General features: G+C 41.0%; 1 protein-coding gene across 1 annotated transcript; it reads left to right on the plus strand.

Moving 5' to 3' along the window:
* Positions 1-3,072: 3,072 nt before the first annotated feature.
* cdkn2aipnl (CDKN2A interacting protein N-terminal like) lies at positions 3,073-8,371 on the plus strand. The gene is made up of 3 exons (XM_072512420.1): positions 3,073-3,331; positions 3,863-3,965; positions 7,175-8,371. The coding sequence occupies exons 1-3, from the start codon at positions 3,117-3,119 to the stop codon at positions 7,181-7,183; spliced, it is 327 nt and encodes a 108-aa protein (XP_072368521.1). The 5' UTR covers positions 3,073-3,116; the 3' UTR covers positions 7,184-8,371.
* Positions 8,372-15,004: the final 6,633 nt, after the last annotated feature.

The following is a 15,004-nucleotide window of genomic DNA, read 5'->3' on the forward strand; positions in this document are numbered from 1 at the left end:
CTGTTTTCTTTCTTTGTATGGCAAAAATGATGAAAATATGGCAAATAAAAATATTTTTTTAAAGTACATGCAACTACTCCACGATCACTGAGCTCACCTCCGCGCTCCCCTTGCAGGGGTACTTGTCAGTTGCATGCCTTTTAAAGTCAGTTGTGATTCGCACCATTCTGAAAACATGTCGCCATGGATGGATTATTTGAGTGAGGATTATTATTCCAGCATATCAGTCTGATAATGAGATTCCTGACCGTGAACGGCAGGAAACACGCCACTGCCTGGCAGGGGGAAGGGATGATCGCGGCAAGCTTTCATGCCAACATAAATGCAGCTTTGGCCTTCTTGCCACATTTTCCATTCCCATCAGTGAACCACCCGATACTAATGGAAGCAGAAAATTCCGGCCATAGTTGCAAAGTGACCAAGGCTGAGAGCTGAATATTCATGAGTATTTGATGTTTCAGAAAAATAGGAAGAAAGGAAAAGGAGGTGTGGTAGCTCTGTTAATAAAGGACGATGTCAGGTCAGTCGTGGTTTGGAAAATCAGGATATACAATTAGTTTGGTGGAGATAAGAAATAGCAATGGTAAAAAAAATACTGATGGGGGTAGTTTACAGGCCTCCTAGCAGTAGGTACACTGTTGTTATTCTTTAGTGGCGTTTAAGGGGCATCTTGACAAATACATGAATAGGATGGGAATAGAGGGATACGGACCTCGGAAGTGTAGAAGATTTTAGTTTAGACGGGCAGCATGGTCGGCGCAGGCTTGGATGGCTGAGGGGCCTGTTCCTGTTCTGTACTTTTCTTTGTTCTTTGTAGTATACATCAAGAAGAAATGTAGGCTTGTAATAAAGGTACTGCAATAATTGTGGATGATTTCAATCTTCATATAAATTGGACAAATCAAATATGCAAAGGTTGGATTGGATTTTGTTTATTGTCACGTGTACCAAGGTACAGTGAAAAGTATTTTTCTGTAGCCTTGTGGATGAGTTCACAGTATGTGTTTGGGAAGCTTCTTAGAATGATGTGTTCAGGAACAAACAGATTACAGACTAGTTTAGATCTATTAATGTGTAATAAGACAGAATTAATCAATCATCTCATAGTAAAGGACTCTCCAGGTAAGTGTTATCATAACATGTTGAAATTTCACATTCAGTTTGAGGTTGAGAAACTTGGGTCTGAAACGAGTGACTTAAACTTAAATGAAGGCAATTTCAAAGGTAGGAATACAGAGTTTCCCACAGAGTATTGGGGAAATAGATGAAAAGGTAAGACAGTAGATCAGCATTTAAGGAGATATTTCAATATTTCATAATGCTTAACAAAGTTATATTCCATTGAGAAAGAAAGACTCCACGAGAGGGATGCACTATCAAAGGAAGTTGTGGATGTTATCAAATTGGAAGAAAAAGCATACAATGCTGCAAAGATTAGTGGTAGGGCTGAAGATTGAGTACATTTTAGAAACCAGCAAAGGATGACTAAAAAAATAATAAAGGCGGAATATTTGAAATAATAGAGTAAATTAGCTACAGATATAAAAACAGACAGTAAAAACTTCTACAGAAATATAAAAATGAAAAGAGTAGCTAAAGTAAACATAGCCTTTAAAGGATGAGACTGGAGATTAATAATATGAAACAAAGGAATGGCAGAAAATTTGAATAAATATTTTGCATCTGTCGTCAGGGTAGGACGCACAAAAGGCATCCCAATGATAGTACAAAATCAAGGGGCAAAGGGGAGAGACGAACTTAAAACAATCACCAATCACTAGAAAATACTGGGAAAACTAGGATTCACAGCTGACAGGCCCCTAGAGCTGATGGTTTGCATCCTTGTGCCTTAAAAGAACTGACTAGAGATAATGGATGCACTCATCGTGATCTTCCAAAATTCTATAGATTCTGGAAAGGTCCCAATGGATTGGAAAATTGCACATATACCACCTCTATTCAAGAAAGGAGGGAGACAGAAAGCAGGAAGCTATATGTCAGTTTCCTAATATCTGTTATTGGGGAAATGATGGAAGCAGTTGCAGGACATTTAGAGAATCATAACACAATCAAATAGTCAACATGGTTTTATGAAAGAGAAATTGTGCTTGATAAATTTATTAGAATTCTTTGAGGATGTAACAAGCAGGATCGATAAAGGGGAACCTGTAAATGTGTATTTGTATTTCCAAATTTGTTAAAAGTGCCTCATAAAGGATTACTGCACAAATGAGACCGCAGTATTTTGGGGGTAATATATTAGCATGGATAGAGGATTTGTTAACTAACAGAAATTGTAATTAGTGGCATGCCACAGGAATTTGCTAGTGTCTCAACTATTTACAATCAATAATAACTTGGATTGAGGGACTGAGTAGCCAAATTTTCTCATCATACAAAGATAGGTAGGAGGGTTAATTTTTGGAAACCCCGGCCCCAGACAGCAATGAAGACTATATATTAATGGCTGAATTAGATAGATCTTTGATCCAGAAGGGAGTGGTTTGGTTTGGGAGGGTGGGGTTAAGTCACAAATTAGATCAGCTACAATCTTATTAAGTAATGAAGCAGGCTCAAGAGGTCATAACTTCTGCTCTATTTCTTATGTAAATTGAGACTGATAAGATTTTTTTTGCACAGCAAAAGGATCCAGAGCTAAGGATGATAGCTGGAATTAAAAAATATATATCAGCCATTGAAGGCTGGAATGGTCTACCTCCTATTCCTAGCTGAAGGAGCTCTACTTCAAAGTGAGTTACAGTTCCTCTCACTGCCTTGGCTAACACAAATCCCTTAACCATCGTCACGTTAACTGGTCATTGAGTTCAGGTGTGTGGGGACCTTGCCAGTGCAAACTGGCTGAAGTACCAAAATTACATGATTTCCTGTGAGGCACTTGGGGGCGAGGGAGCATGATTAGTAACATAAAATGATTTGTGTGTGTATGATGAATGGAGTGGAATTCCTGCTCTCTGAACACTATCGAGTGGGTGATGCTCAAGGGGCCTGCGGAAGCCGGGATACTGCAGCCTTCCGACATGCTGAGGGCGCCAAGCACACGGCCCGCTCGCAGGGCATGCCGGGAGCGGGAGCCGCGCGCGGGTGTTGCCGGGAAGATGGCGGATACCAGCCTGGATGATTTCCTCAAGCGGAACCGGGAGATGGCCGATCTGAGCCTGGAGCAGCTCCGGGGCCTGTCCGAGAGCGACAAACACTGGACGGCGCGCCGGAGTTTCCTGGCGCGGAACCTCTCCCACTACCCGCGGGAGCGCATGGATTACTTGGTCGCTCTTTCCATGGTCTGGGCCAACCATATCTTCATGGGCTGCCGGTAAGCCGAGGGAGGGGAAGGTTAGGTAGGGGGTGGCCGGGGCTTCACTCGGCTGGCTAGCTCCCTCCCCGAGGGGGGGATTGGAGGCGTAGGGAGATCTGTCTGGGCGGCGAGTCCGCTTGGACGGACCAGAGAGAGGCCTTGTTGAGACTGGCTGCACAAGTAGCCCGAGGCCGGCTGCTGGTCTCTCCCGCCCCCCAGGCATTAACTCGAGGGAGAGGGGGTTTCCCCAATAATTCGGTGCACAGTGCAACGCCCCTCGTCCACGGTACCATTGCAACATGGCTTCAACGGAAACTCAAAGTCCCCCACGTTGTTAGTTTCGGGGTGTTCTTTTTACCCCCAACCCCGTCTTAAAACAAGCCAACAATAAGCGACTCGCCCTTATTCTCCTTAAACTGAATTTTACTAATTTGTAAAATTACGAAGGTTAGTGTACAGAAGAATGTAGTTCACTTTAAAAAAAATTCACAGATGTGTTTTGCAATGACCTGTGGTGTAATGGTGTACTGTAACTTGTACTGTTTTTAGTTATAGTGAGCAACTTATGGAGAAGGTTTTGGAAATGGCAGATGGAGTTAATGTTGAAGATGCACCAACTTTCACTACAAGAGATGAGATAATGAATAAACAGGTACTGTACAACAAGGATATAGATTTGAAATACAGGTGGCCATGCGGCCCATTCTGTCCCTGCGTATCTGAAAAAGATATCTGGTCTAATCCCACTTTCCAGATCTTGGTCCGTAGCCATGTAGGTTTCGGTACCCTCTGATCCTTCCGTCAATTACTTTGCATCTGTGCCTCCTGGTTCTTGAAATAATTCCTTCATATCCACTCTATCTAGGTGTCTCATGATTTTATACACCGCAATTGGCATAGTGGTTAGCACTGTTGGTTCACGTGCCAAGGGTTGAATTCAATTCCAGCCTCGGGGACTGTGGAGTATGCACTTTCTCCCCGTGTCTGCGTGGGTTTCTTCTGGGTGCTCCTGTTTCCTCCCACAATCCAAAGATGTGCAAGTTAGATGGATTGGCTATGCCAAATTGCCCTTCCAAAGGGGTAGGTGGGGTTACATGGTTTGAGGTGTGGCGTGGGCCCAAAAAAAGAGTCCGTGGTGACTCGATGGGCCAAATATCCTCCTTCTACACTGTAGCGATTCTATGATTCTAAATATCCCCTCTTTGGTCCAGTAATCTGTGAAAGAACAGCATTTTCAATTTCCCTTTTCTGTTTTCTCCACACCAATTGTCTGCAAAGTTTTTTTTTTTATATAAGAGATTTCAAAATTGGGAAAGAGTGGATAACTTATTAAACAGTTAAACTCCGATTTTTCCTCTACATCCACCAACAGTGATCAATCTTTGCAGATGTGGTTGCGAACTGGTTGTTTTAGTGCCATGCCTAAGTTCAAAATCTTAGTGGAGTAGCTGATTCTGCATCCCGCCAACCTGGAACCTAGTCAGTGCTGCTTCTACACCCATATTCCTGCCTCTTCTGAAAATGGCACTGGGATATGAGTGAGCCATTGTTTCAATATAGCATTTATTTGTTTTGCAGCTAAACAATGTTGTCCTTTTTAATGGTTAATATTAAGCATTTCCTGGATTTGCAAGAATAACTGGATTGATTTAAGGAAGCTTTTTTTTTTGCCTCTTTAGGATGCTCCTTGAAACTAATGTAATTCATTGTGGTTTGGCATTAAATTTTGTTTGATAACGCTCGAGAAGCACAGTCTTGATGTTTTAATTTGGCTACCACTGTTTTGTCAACTGCATGATGATTTCCACATCATAGAGGATTTTGATCAAAAGCATTGTATGGCAAAGGGTAGAGAGGGAATTAGAGGGTTGCAGATCGTGGTTTTCTCCAAGTTTTAGACCAAATTTTTTTTTTTTTTTTTTTTTTTTTGAAAGCTGCAAATGGGTACTATTGAGCTTTCCCTCCGAAGCACCGCTCTGTTGGTGTTATCTAAATTGGACATTTCAAATCATGGGAGTCTCAACAGAGATAATATAACATTCCCCAATATATTGTTCTCTATTCACTTTACAAAGGTCCACTCAATATTAGCAATCTGATCAGCATCTTACGAGTCTTATCACAACTCAATGGGATGGATTTCATGCCATTTTCATTCACACATCCATTAGAACTTTCCATCTTTCAAAAGGTGGTTTGGTAACGGTGCATTTTAATGGAATTAGTTACAGCAGCATTTCACAATTCATTAGGTTATCTGGTGCTGTTTTGTTTTTCGAAAGGCCATCTGGCCCTTTGAGCCTGCTCCGCCATTCATTGAGATCGTGGCTGATCTTTTGTGGACTCAGCTCTTGCTCTTGTTGTCCCACTTAGTCGCCATAGTCCCAGATGACTGTAGGCTGCTTTCCCCTTTTTAGCAGGGAGAGCTGACTGTTGGTCATTTAACCTGAGGATCACCACACCTCATACTAGAGGCAAGGTTGAGTAGGCGGGGCCTTCATGAACAACTTCAGCCGGGATGAGAATTGGACCCACACTGTTGGCCTTGCTCTGCATCATGAACCAGCTGCTTTCCAGCCAACTGAGCTAAGTAAATTGTCTCCTTAGTGTGATGGAGGCAAACAGACTTAATATTATTTCTTGAGCTACGCTGGATTTTGATGTCTTCATTGTGTTGTGGCCAAGGTACATGTTTGACATTTTTAGGATGCGGCTAGTTTGATAGTGAAAAAATAAATTTAAAGATGCACCAGTTTGGTTCCTTCAATGTGTTAAATGCCTGATCTATCTTCAGTTCTTGGCCAGAATACAGAGTATTTGTTATCCAGTGTCGGATTTTGTTTGATGTGACAAATCCTCAGATTTCAACTATCTAGAGACTTGGATGCAGAATTAAACACTGTTGGGACTGAACGTATCAGTACTGATTCTATTAGAATGCAACAGAAATTAACAATGTCCTGTGTGATTAAGGCTGCACTACAAATGGAAGATGGTTGTGTTTCTTTAATCACTATGAATGAAAATGCATTTGTGTGGTACTCTTTACCTTGTCATGACTGCAATTTTGATCTTCTGCCGCCATGTAGCACATAGCTTTTTGATGTAGACGATATTTACTTTGGTCTGTTTGTTTTAACATTGTCACATCAGATGAGGTGGAAAGTTCTGCAGGAATGGAAAAAAAGCATGAAATCCATTCCATTATTGAGCTATGATAACAAAGCTCTTAGGAGACTCGAGTCAGGAGACTCGAGTCATGAGGTGCTGATCAGGTTTTTAAAATTTAGCGGATTTTTAAAAAGTAAATAGAAAGCAAATATCAGGAGTGTTATATTGTTTCTGAGGAGGAGTCAGGTGGTGAATGATAATGCAAGGTCACAGCATTACCATATGAAACCAAATGGCATTTTACACCCGCTTGAGTGGGCTAGATGGGAGGATGTTTTCTGTTAGAAAATCGAAAATGTTGTTTTTTGGGCTTGAATAAAAGAAGGCTGACACTCTAGTGCAGTGCTGAGGGGGAGCTCTGCACTGTTGGAGGTGATGCTTTTTGGATGAGTTATTAAACTGACACTCCATTTGCCCGATCAGTTGGATGAAAAAGATCCATGGCACTATTGTGAAGAGGAAAAGGGCAAGTTTTCCTGTGTCCTGGACAATATGTATTCCTCAATCAACATCACTTTTATAAAAATTAAAAAAATCTGGTCACTTTCACACATCTTCAATTGACTGCTGTGTTTCATCCATTCCAACAATGATTGATCTTCAAAAGACATTCGATGGCTATAAAGTGCTTTGAGATGTCCGGTGGTAATGATCCCCTATATAAATGCATGTTGCCTTTTTCTGTTTCAGAAATGGTAAGAGTTTCCAGGACAGAGGTCTTTCGATGGAACTGCTGTGTTGACTGCAAGTTTTCTGGGAGTTGCAAAGAAGACAGACTCTGAGCGCACAGTCTTATTCCCAGATGCAACCCATCAATCAAATTTATTGCAGATGCCTAATCTGAATCTTATGACTAGATTTTATTTATCTGGTCACGTTGTTAACCATAAAGATTACAGGGGAATTTTGTAGTTCTCATATACAGTTGTAAATGGGAATTGGGGATGGAACTGGTTAGGGAATGGCAGGAACATTGCAGAATATCTTCAGTCAAGGTTCAACATTTTAAATGATTTCAGAATTGGCATCAAATATTTGCTTTTCAAATGCATCACTTAAATCGGTGACCAAGCTATTCCTGTACTAAAATTAAATGGCTTGTTAGACAATGCTGCTTTTTGCAGATTTGCAGGAGGAGAAAGGAATTTTTTTTTAAACTGCCTGAAACAAACACTTATTGCATTTGGAAAAGGTGTATTTTAATGGAATTAATTTCCACTGCATTTCACATGATCTCGCTGTCCCACATTATAGGGAAATTATTGTCTTAAGAAGGGGCAAACGGATATCATTATTTCATGAGCCAATATGGATTCAATGTCCTCATTGTGTTGTGGCCAAAGTACATATTTGGATATATATATTTTTAGGGGTAGTTTGATAGTGAAAACACTCGGTTAAAGATGCACAAGTTGGATTCCTTCAATGTGTTAAATGTCTGATTTAAATCCGTTTTTGATCAGAATAGAGTATTTGTTGTCATGTTATTTTTACGTGATAAAGCCTAAGATTTCAAATGTTGAGGTTTGGATGCAGAATTAAACATTCTTGATCTGTTACATGGTACTGATTCGATTGTATTTATAGAATGCAACAGAAATTACATTAACGGTGTTCTGTGTGATTTAAGAATGATCTGCAAATGGAGGATTTGATCATATTAGATCTTTGATTTTTTTTTTAACCAACATGAGTGAAAATGCACACTTTACTGTGTCATAATTATATTTTTGATCTTCTACCACCTGACGTACATTGTTTTTTGATGTGAACAATATTTACTTCTGTCTGTTTTTTAACATTGTCACGTTTGTTTTTGTTATCAGTTTGAACAGGATCTTAACATTTTATAATTTCTGAATGCAATAAATTGACCTCTTGAACAAATTGTTTTTAGTCTGTATTTTTCAATGGATTGGATTTGAAACTTAAGCTTTTAAACTGCTAACTCAGGGTTCCACTTATTTGATTACTTCAAATGCTTGTTTGAATGAATAACTTTATGAATGCATAATTCGTAAGCGAGGATATTGTTGGTTGAGCAGCAGTCTAGCTTATGATTTTATCCTGCAGAGATCTCCCAAGAACTCTATTTCTTTCCATTCTGTGCCAGATAGCCCTGTAAGGATAGTGACGCTTATCAGTGCTCTACTCGTACGGGCGGCACGGTAGCACAGTGGTTAGCATTGTTGCTTCACAGCACCAGGGTCTTAGTTCGATTCCTGGCTTGGGTCACTGTCTGGGCGGAGTCTGCATGTTCTCCCCTTGTCTGCGTGGGTTTCCTCTGGGTGCTCCGGTTTCTTCCCAAAAGATGTGCTGTTAGGTGAATTGGACATTCTGAATTCCCCCTCTGTACTCTAACAGGTGCTGAGATGTGGTGACTAGGGGCTTTTCATGGTAACTTCATTGCAGTATTAATGTAAGCCTACTTGTGACAAAGATTTTTTAAATGTGTGCAATTTTAATTAGTTAAGCCTTGTGCATAATTGTGGATCCTCCTGCCTTGGCTCTGCCAACCTGAACCTTGAGTAAATAGGATATGTGTCCCTAATGTGCAATCTGAATTATATTGGTCTTTTACACCATTTACCTACACTGTATCAAAGGTCACTTGTAAAGGGAGCTGTGGCATCCTACGAAGCTGAATGTTCCTTGGAATGCCCAATATTTGGTTACTTTTGGAAAGCGCAGGTATTGAACAGGAGACTTTCACTGTATCTAGGCATGGAATGTGGCGCAGTTAGCACTGCTGCCTTACAATGCCAGGGACCCGGGTTCAATTCTGGCCTTGGGTGACAGTGCAGTGTGGAGTTTACACTTTCGCCCTGTGTCTGTGGGTTTCCTCCAGGTGCTCCGGTTTCCTCCCACAGTCCAAAGCTGTGCACGCTGTGGATTGGCCATGTTAAATTGCCCTTGGTGTCCAAAAGATTAGGTTGGGTTATGGAGATAGGGCGGGAGGCTCTTTTGGAGGGTCAGTGCAGGGCGTGAGGCTCTTTTGGAGGGTCAGTGCAGACTCAATGGCTGAATGGCCTCCTTCTGAACTGTAGGGATTCTATATTCCTACAAATAATAGTCCTCATTAATTTAAGTATTTATAATAGGTCTATTTATTAATAGATCTGTAGCAAAGCCAATAGATTAGTATTTTGTGCATTCTTTAACTTGCACTCCATCCTTGGATGCAAAATGTAATAAACTTAATACTTTGCAAATTCTAAACCCTGTCTAGTATTTGAACAGTGCCTTTTCAGGTGGATTTCTATGGTCTATAGAACACAGCTTGCGAACACCATTATTTGTAGTAGTGGTATATTTAAAAAAACTAGTGCATGGAAGAATGATCCCAGAGATAAAAACCAGTGTTCCAAATTATCGTTTTGGGATACTTTTATATTTATCAGCATAGCTCATAACAGTAGCTTTGGGTAATGGTGATTTTCTGAAGATAACAAAACATTTGCTGCTGGGTAAATTTCAAAGAAAGTGCTGAGGTTTAAGTGTTGTATGTGTTTTTTCTGGTATGAGGGGAAGTGTCCCACCCAATGAGGACCTGTCCAGTCATCGTTTGAAGAATTGTTAAAACGCACAAGGAGGACACCATGGCAGTATTCTGGTGCCTTTACACACCCAATTTTATGAAACTATCCCTTGGTCCCAACTACCTACATTATCTGAACTCGGTGACATCCCTTTTTTCGGAACAACATCTAATTTTAAGTAACTTTTGAGCTAAATCCTGCAAATAATTACCACAACCTGGTTAAGATTGCCAAGTCTGGGGAAACGGTCTTCAGGTTCAGCGAAGGAAGAGAATGTATCATAGTAAGGATTTGTTAAAGGTAGATTCTGCCTGAGTAATCTGGATGATTTTTTAGTTCATTAGCATAATGACATGGTCTGATTACTCCTTATCTTTTACCCTGACAGTTGTCCATTACTATATTGATTATTTCTGTTCATGTCACTGGTTCTACACAAGTTGACTTTTATAATCCCTTTATCATTAATTGGCCCTCTTCTTTGACAATACTACCTCTGTACCAATTTGCTGTTCCTGCAACACAGACTTTGGCTCTTTCTGTATATATTCGTCAAGCCCTCCAACCTGGCTTCTCATTGTTCTTTAAATTGATGTGGAAGTTTTATCAATAGTATTGAGCTCCTGATGCCAGGTATTTGATTGTTAGCCTATTGGTTTCTTAATGCATCACTTCTTTCAATCATGACTGTTCAACCTATGCTATATTTCTTGGCTTCTTCATTTTTAGTTTAAATATTTTCTGATTGAAGCAAATTCTAACCTAATCTTACATTCTATCAAACATCTAATTATTTATAAAGAAAAATCTCATTGTCAAAGCCTTCAAGTGTTCATTCCCTGGCTTTCCAAATGAGCACTAAAGCAAAATCTGAATGATACTAACACACCTTGCTTGTATTGCTCCATCCACTAACTCCCCCCTCCTGTAGGAACATGGTAAATAATTGTTCCTTTACTAATGTCAATCCAGGTCCGTTATTCATTTGGGCCATATCAACTTGCCATCATCCTCCGTGAGTGATAACCTTCCAATTCCAGCCTTGTTTTACCAGATTCTGTAACACTTCCCAGCCGTGCCTTGCCCGAGTAATGGCAGCTCTTGTTGGGCTCAGTAAATTCCTAACCCTGTAAGGCTGCTGTGCTCAGTAAATTCTTCCACCTAGTTTCTATAATTGTGCAATCTGTTCAAATGCAAATATTCTAAAACATGAAAATATATATGCTTTATTTTCCATCACTGATAGCAGATAGATCATACTGGCTTTCATTATTCTAATGCCACAGGCCGCTAGGTTGTGCCTCTGTTCAGTTTTCCAATGTAATGAAAGTTGCAAGTTTTTTTTTTAAAAGGAGGAAATGTATTCTCCAGTGAGGAGAATTATACTATCTTCACCTTAATTATCTGTTTTTATTGTTTTGTGAATAAAAGCTGAAGAGGATAGGGCACCCACCTTGCTCCTAGAACCTCTTGGCTGAGGTACAAGAGCAGTCCAGTAGAGACTTGGCATATCTGATTTTCCCTCCCATCCCTATGAGATAATTTCTCAGCCCCTGTGGCAGTCTGACTGGGAGTTTGGGGAGGTGGAAAAATCACATCATTCCGTGGGCTTATTACCATCTCTACTTCTCAGTGAAATGATTTCTGTGGCTAACTAAGATTTGGGATGAGAAGTATTATTTAAAAAAAAGAAAGTAGTTAGGAGCAGGAGTGACCTATTCATCCCTTTGAGCCTATTTTGCCATTCTATTACAGCATGGTACCTTGCCTCAGATATGACAACAGCGACTCTTACTACTAAGGAATTCATTGACTAAGGTATTTCAGGATGTTGAGGGGCAGTGAATAACACTATAAATGCAAAATTAAAAATCTTAACTTCACTTACCAACTTTTTTCTCCATATCCCTTGATGCCCTTACCGAACAAACTTGACAAATACACAGAAATTAAACGTTTTCATTTCTCTCCGATCAAGATACAGAATCTTGTTGAGCATGGAGAATCTTTGTTGAAGTAGCCATTTTCATGTGCCTACCCTAACAGTGCAGGGCAAGAAGCTGTTCGACTGCAGTGGACATCACAGTTGGACCCATCTTTTCTGCACTTGGTATTTGCATAGCTGCACTTTCCAGCATGGGTCACTATCTGATTTACTTTCTCTACCTTGAGACGCCGATGCAAAATGTAAACCCATACTGCTGCCTGGCTAAGAATAACTAACTCCGTACAGCCTGATTATGTGGCTTAGTGTTGCACCATGTGATGTTTTTAATCAACAAAGTCAATGGGGAATTAAAATGATATGTTTGGGGCAAATTATTGAGGCATCAACACAAGATACTGTTACAGTGGTCGGTTATAGGTTTAGCACCTTTTCCCTCACCAAGTTCTAAATTGAGGCCAAAAGCTGCCTCACGGAGGGAGGAAAGAAAATACAGCAAGGATATTGATACTAGACTGCTACAGATTTCCTAATGGTCATCTTGGAACATAATTAGTGGAGAAACAAACAGCATTTAGTATTGTGCAAACAAAAGGAAAAGTTTAATTTTTAAAAGTCATCAACGCTGGATGTGGCATGTTATCATCTAACATATGGCCACGGCAGCACTTGGAATTATGCCTACTATCCTCTGTACCAGATAGTATCTCAACTGTATGGAGCTTCTCTACAAGTATTCTTGAGCTGAACTTGTGCACCTCCCAGTAGACACTGAGAATAGACTGACCAACTGCATGGCTGGGTATGATCACAGGAAGAGTGGAAAATGCAGACGAGTATCCTGTGTGTTATGGCACAGCATTGTTTTTACAAGTCATTCTACATTCTATTTTTTTCATAGAATTTACAGTGCAGAAGGAGGCCATTCGGCCCATCGAGTCTGCACCAGCTCTTGGAAAGAGCACTCTATCCAAGGTCAACACCTCCACCCTATCCCCATAACCCAATAACCCCACCCAACACTAAGGGCAATTTAGCATGGACAATCCACCTAACCCGCACATCTTTGGACTGTGGGAGGAAACCGGAGCACCCAGAGAAAACGCACGCACACACGGGGAGGATGTGCAGACTCCGCATAGACAGTGACCCAAGCCGGAATCGAACCTGGGACCCTGGAGCTGTGAAGCAATTGTGCTATCCACAATGCTACCGTGCTGCCCTAATATTTGTTAATGTGAAATGGTAACTAGGCCAATAAATGAAATCTTTTTAAACTTGAGTCCTCTGCCTTGAAAGGTGCTGTGGGTAAGGAAAAATACACATCACTGGATAAAAACACGTGAATGCATTGTCTGCAATCTGTACAGTAAAGGGTCATCAGACCAGGTTTACCAGTTTTTTTTGTTTCCAGTCTTAAAACAGTTCACTACATGACTTGGAATGGGGTAGCTTCCCTCTTTTCACCTGCTCAGCAACAGAAATAATTAATTTTGATTTTTGATCAATTCTGAAAGTATTGTTGAAAAGAGAGATGTTGCTGAAGCTTTTTGTCTTGCACTCATGAGAACAAATGCAAGAAACTTAAATAGTCACAATTCTTCTACAGGGGAAAGGGTGTTGATTGCAAGCGGGCTGATTGCCCAAGGCGTCGCCATGGAGAAAGCAACAGGTAACTAGAGGTTCCCTCAATTCCCAGGTAATTTAAGAAATGAGACTTGCATATTCCTTTTGTTTGCAGAAGCCAATTCCTGCATATGAATGTATATCACTTCTAGCAAGTGTTAGGTTAACAGAACATATTATTAGCGCACTCAATAATTGCTCAGCAAGATGGCCTCCACAAAGCATGGGGGCATTCATCAGCCTGTTCCAAGACCTATTCAAAGCCAACAACGGGTAGAATGGGGGTGGGGGAAAGACACACGGGGACCACCAGGGCCACAGAAAGCAGATAGGAATGAGATTTTGGGGAGGTGGGGGGGTAAGAAAGTGGGGGAGACCCAAGAAGACACCAAAGGAGAACCCAGGGAGAGACCGACAGAGACCAGAGGGCACCTCCCAAAGCCAGAAGAGAAAACAAATGCCAACAACAAATCATCTACAGTGAAGGGAAGGGCATTTGATAGGGCCCGGAGACAGCAAGAAAGGAGGGGGGGGGGGGGGGGAAGAAAGAAAGAAGCGGGGAGGGCCGCCGAAAAGGAACAATGTGTAAATTATAACCATTTAATCCATTACTTGTACAGTGTAAAAATGCAAACTTTAATAAGTGCTGGCCAATCATTTTTTGTTTTATAAATTTGTATCCAATCCACTTTTTCCAATTAAGTGTGGCCAATCCACCTACTCTGCACATCTTTGGGTTGTGGGGGCGAACCCCACGCAAACACGGGGAGAATGTGCAAACTCCACACGGACAGTGACCCAGAGCCGGGATCGAACCTGGGACGTCGGCGCCGTGAGGCAGTTGTGCTGACCACTGTGCCACCGTGCTTCCCAATCATGGAATCACATTCAACAGTAGATGTTTTGCCTTGGGCTGGTGGAATACAGTCTGTACCTATTAAGGATTACACTGGAAAGGCAAAGTATCACAACAAAGTTATTTGAAGCTGAGGAAGCTGCTACGATGCAGTGGCTACACAAGTTATATTTTGCATCAACAGGATACTGTCATCAGTCCAAAATGATGTCCTGCCACACAACCGAGCGATAACGTCATGTATGAATTTCAGTGCCGGTGTGATGTCAGGTACGGGGGCAGTATCGTTCAGCGATTGGCTGATTAAATCAAACAGCAAGTTCCTTTGGTTACTCAGAATAGGCAGGATGCAAAATATACTCAACCAGCCCATGTTTTCAGAACTCAAAATAAACATTTAGACAGTAAAATTGGAATGTCTGGAAAGGACAGGAAAAATTTACTAGGTGTAGATCTAACTGAAGTGTAGCCCTCATGAAAGCTCATGCTGCTTATATTTATGGCGTAAATACTTAGGAATAACTTGCACATTTTATAGAAGTGCCGCTTGAAAA

Source organism: Scyliorhinus torazame, chromosome 7 (assembly GCF_047496885.1).
Source record: "Scyliorhinus torazame isolate Kashiwa2021f chromosome 7, sScyTor2.1, whole genome shotgun sequence".
NCBI lineage: Eukaryota > Metazoa > Chordata > Chondrichthyes > Carcharhiniformes > Scyliorhinidae > Scyliorhinus > Scyliorhinus torazame.